The sequence below is a fragment of the Ipomoea nil genome, unplaced genomic scaffold (genome assembly GCF_001879475.1).
Source record: "Ipomoea nil cultivar Tokyo-kokei standard unplaced genomic scaffold, Asagao_1.1 scaffold2705, whole genome shotgun sequence".
Lineage (NCBI taxonomy): Eukaryota > Viridiplantae > Streptophyta > Magnoliopsida > Solanales > Convolvulaceae > Ipomoea > Ipomoea nil.
This window is the reverse complement of record NW_017619133.1, coordinates 484,036-488,083: the sequence shown is the minus strand read 5'-3', so window position 1 is coordinate 488,083 and position 4,048 is coordinate 484,036. Positions and strand designations below refer to the sequence as shown.

At 43.2% G+C, this 4,048-nt stretch overlaps 1 protein-coding gene across 1 annotated transcript; it reads right to left on the bottom strand.

Annotated features, from left to right (window-relative positions):
- Positions 1-995: 995 nt before the first annotated feature.
- Positions 996-1,664, bottom strand: LOC109156251 (uncharacterized mitochondrial protein AtMg00810-like). The gene has a single exon (XM_019304109.1). The coding sequence runs from the start codon at positions 1,662-1,664 to the stop codon at positions 996-998; it is 669 nt and encodes a 222-aa protein (XP_019159654.1).
- Between the last annotated feature and the right edge of the window lie 2,384 nt (positions 1,665-4,048).

Sequence of the window (4,048 nt, the reverse complement as noted above, 5' to 3'; positions counted from 1 at the left end):
CCTTCTTAAAATTAATAAGGAATTTAATTTTCATAAATTATAAGCTACTATACCTGATTTTTTTTTTTTCAATATTTTATCTCCTCTACTTTTCTCATGTGATTTAGTTTCATTGTTTCAAATTATGTCATCATGTATTTATAATTACCTGACGTCCAAACCTTCTTCTTACTATCTACTAATTCATCTCTCTATAACCATACATATTCCTACATTATAATGGGATACTTTGTGAATAAAATCTATGCATATTTTAAAGGTATTTATTTATTTATTTATTTATTTATTTTGTTTCAAGCTACTTTCTTGGTTAATTTTTTTTTTTTATTCTATTGTTTAATTTAAATAATTCTTTTTCTATTCTAACTGTATATCAATGTCAATTTTTTTTTGTTAATTTTTTGTATTTATGTTGCGGTTAATAATGTGGTGAATTTTACATTTAATTTAATACAATAATGTAAAAGATTGTGTTATATGAGAAAATGTTGTATACTTTAATTTAATTAATTAATACAAATTCTTTGTTACATACAATGAGAGAGATTGATTCCGAATACAGTTACAGATCAGAGATAGAGATAAAATACTAAGAAGAGTTGTTACACGTAATATTCTCTTGACTAATAGACTATCCCTAACTGACTACACTAGCACCACACAATTATTAACTAAATACAATAAGGAAATAATAGCATAATAATAATAATAAACATAACTAACACACCCCCTCAAGCACAAGGTTGGAGCGAGACAACATTGAGCTTGTCACGTAGAGTCTAGAAGCGTGGACCTGGGAGCGGTTTGGTGAAGATATCCGCAAGTTGATCCTTGGTAGACACAATGCTAACAATGAAGTCACCTGATGCAACCTTGTCCCGAACGAAGTGGTAGTCAATTTCAACATGTTTTGTCCGGGCATGAAAAACTAGATTTGCGCAGAGATACGTGGTGGCCAAATTGTCACACCATAGAGTAGATGGCTGGCCAGAGTGTCACCCAAGTTCCCGGAGTAGAGAAACAACCCAAGTGACTTTCGCTGAAACATCAGCCAGAGCTTTGTACTCGGCTTCGGTGGAGGAGCGTGCAACTGTGCGCTGTTTCCTAGAGAGCCAGGAGATGAGATTGGAGCCTAAAAACACAGCATATCCGCTTGTACTCTTCCTGTCAATCGGACATCCAGCCCAGTTTGAATCCAAAAAGGCATGTAAGGCCGAGGATGAAGACGGGGAAAGGTGTAAACCATAGTCGAGGGTGCCTTTGACATACCGGAGAACACGCTTCAGTAGCCCCCAATGCTCCTTAGTAGGTGAATGTATGAACTGACATAGCCGATTAACTGCATAGGACAGATCAGGGTGAGTGATAGTCAGGTACTGCAGAGCCCCCACGATTCGTCGATACTGAGTTGAGTTTTCAAACGGCTGCGTGGCTGGAGAAACTGCCTGAGTGACAGCAGCTGGGGTGGCTAGTGGTTTACAATCCATCATTCCTGCGCGAGTAAGAATGTCCCCCATATAGCGACGCTGAGAAAGAAGCAGTCCACCATCTACCTTCAGTGTCTCAATGCCAAGAAAAAACCCCAGAGCCCCAAGGTCTCGAATCTTAAACGTCGTGGACAACTGATTGAGGAGAGTGTCTAATAGAGCAACATCATTCCCCATCATGATTATGTCATCAACATAGACTAGCAAAAAAACCCGGGTTTCACCGGTGGTGTAGTGAAAAAGTGACACATCTGTCTTCGAAGAGGAGAAACCTGTAGAGATCAAAAAATCATGGAGCCGTTTGAACCAAGCACGTGGCAGACATGATCGGGGTGCATGAGAACTTTGTACCATGGTGGCAGTTTCATATACACTGTTTCTGCTAAGTGGTCATTTAGAAAAGTATTGTGTATGTCAAGTTGTCGTAAGGTCCAGTTATTTGATGCCGCTAGAGAAAACAGTAGCCGGACCTTAGTCGTTTTGACAACAGGACTGAATGTGTCAAAGAAATCCTCACAGGCGACTTGATTGACGCCCTTGGAGATGAGGCGTGCCTTATAGAGCTCAATATAGCCATCCGCGACGTGTTTGGTTCTAAAAACCCATTTGCACCCGATGATGTTCATGTGAGGTTCTGCCGGTACTAGTCACCAAGTGTTATTGTGTAGGAGAGCATTGAACTCCTGGTCCATGGCGTCACGCCAATGGGGATGACCTACAGCTTGTGAGTAGGAAGTAGGGTCAGTAGTGGCACTTAGAGCATGGAACTACTCATTAGTGCCCCGAGTCATGTGCCGAAGACGCATGACGTGTCCACGGTCCTGTGTTGGTGCCCGAGTGGAGTGGGTTGTTTCCGTGGTAGTAGGTGCTTGTACAGCCAATGGGGCGGGATCTCGAGACAAGGGCACGGGCCCCGGCTCGGTGGGCGGTGGAGATGCAATGGGCGGTTGTGTGCTTTGGGGCACAAAGGGCCCGACCGCCCACGGTGCTGAGTGCGCAGTCTGATGTGGTTTGTCCTGTATAACTGAGTCTGAAAAAGGAAAAACAGATTCGTCAAATCGGACATGACGACAGATATAGATTTTTCTAGTTGTTAAGTCTATGCATCTATATCCCGTATAGGACAGAGGGTAACCTAAGAAAACACATGGGGCGGAGCGATACTCTATCTTATGGAGATTATAAGGCCGAAGATAGGGATAACACCGGCTCCCGAATACCTGTAGAAACGTGTATGGAGGTGAAACTTTGTAGATATGCGAATATGGGCTTTGAAACTGTAACACCGAAGAGGGCAAGTAATTTATTAATGTGGTGGCTGTTTCAAAGGCAAAGTCCCAGTATTGTAGTGGTACTGAGCTTTCAGCGAGTAGAGCTAACCCGGTTTCAACAATGTGCCTATTCCGGCGCTCTACTCTATCGTTTTGTTCGTGCGTGTAGGCACACAATTGCCTATGATTTATGCCAAGGGATTGAAAAATGTTATGTAGTTTGCGGTATTCACCCCCTAGATCGGATTGTATGGACTTGATAAAACGCGTGAATTATCGTTGTACCATGACATGAAACGACTCAAAACATTTATATACGTCCGACTTTACCCGTAAGGGATAAAACCAGGTAAATCGCGAATAATCGTCTAGAAATAAAAGGAAATAGCGAAAACCACTAGCAAAAAGTACAGGGGATTAGCCCCAAACGTCCGTATACAATAAGTCTAATACATTTTCACTAGTGGAATAGACCCTATCTAACGGAAACCGTGAAGACTTGCCGAGATGACATGAAGTGCATGTGCCCACCGGTTTGGATTTATTTTCAACCGGACAATTTTGCAGAACTTTATTCAAGACACGACTGTGAGGATGGCCTAGTCTGCGATGCCACATCACTGGAGTGGTTCGTGAACTTAAAAACGCGAAAAGTAACCGTGACAGCGGAAGTGTGTATAGACCGCCAGAAGTGCGTCCCTTAAGCAGAATTGCCCTGGTTATTGTATCCTTCACAAAAAAAAAAAAAAAATAAAATAAAAAATAAAAAAAATCTTTGTGAAATTCAAAAAACACGTTGTATTCATCCGTAAACCGTTGAACTGAAAGTAAAGGAACAGACATATCGGGCACATGCAATATATTAGATAATTTTAGGGATTTTGACACGGAAGGAATAGATGCACAACCAACGCGTGAAATAACCAAACCTGCGCCATTACCCGACTCGCAGGACATCGCTGTCGTTGTATTCATCCAATTGAGACATCATCAACGCATCTGGCATCGCATGGGCGGATGCACCCGTGTCCGGGAACCAGCTGGTGACTGCGGTGGATGCCGACTCATCTCCGGGGACAGTCAAATTCGCCTGCGTCGGTGGGTGGGTGTTGTACCGCTTGAAACAATAGACGGCCGTGTGGCCGATGGAGCGGCATATTTGACACCTCAGAGGATTGCCACGACCATTGTGGCCACCACGACCTTGCCCACCGCGACCTCCGTGTCCACGCCCTTGGCCGTGACTGTCGCAGGAATTGCTGTCGCCGTTCTGATTGCGACTCCGACCAG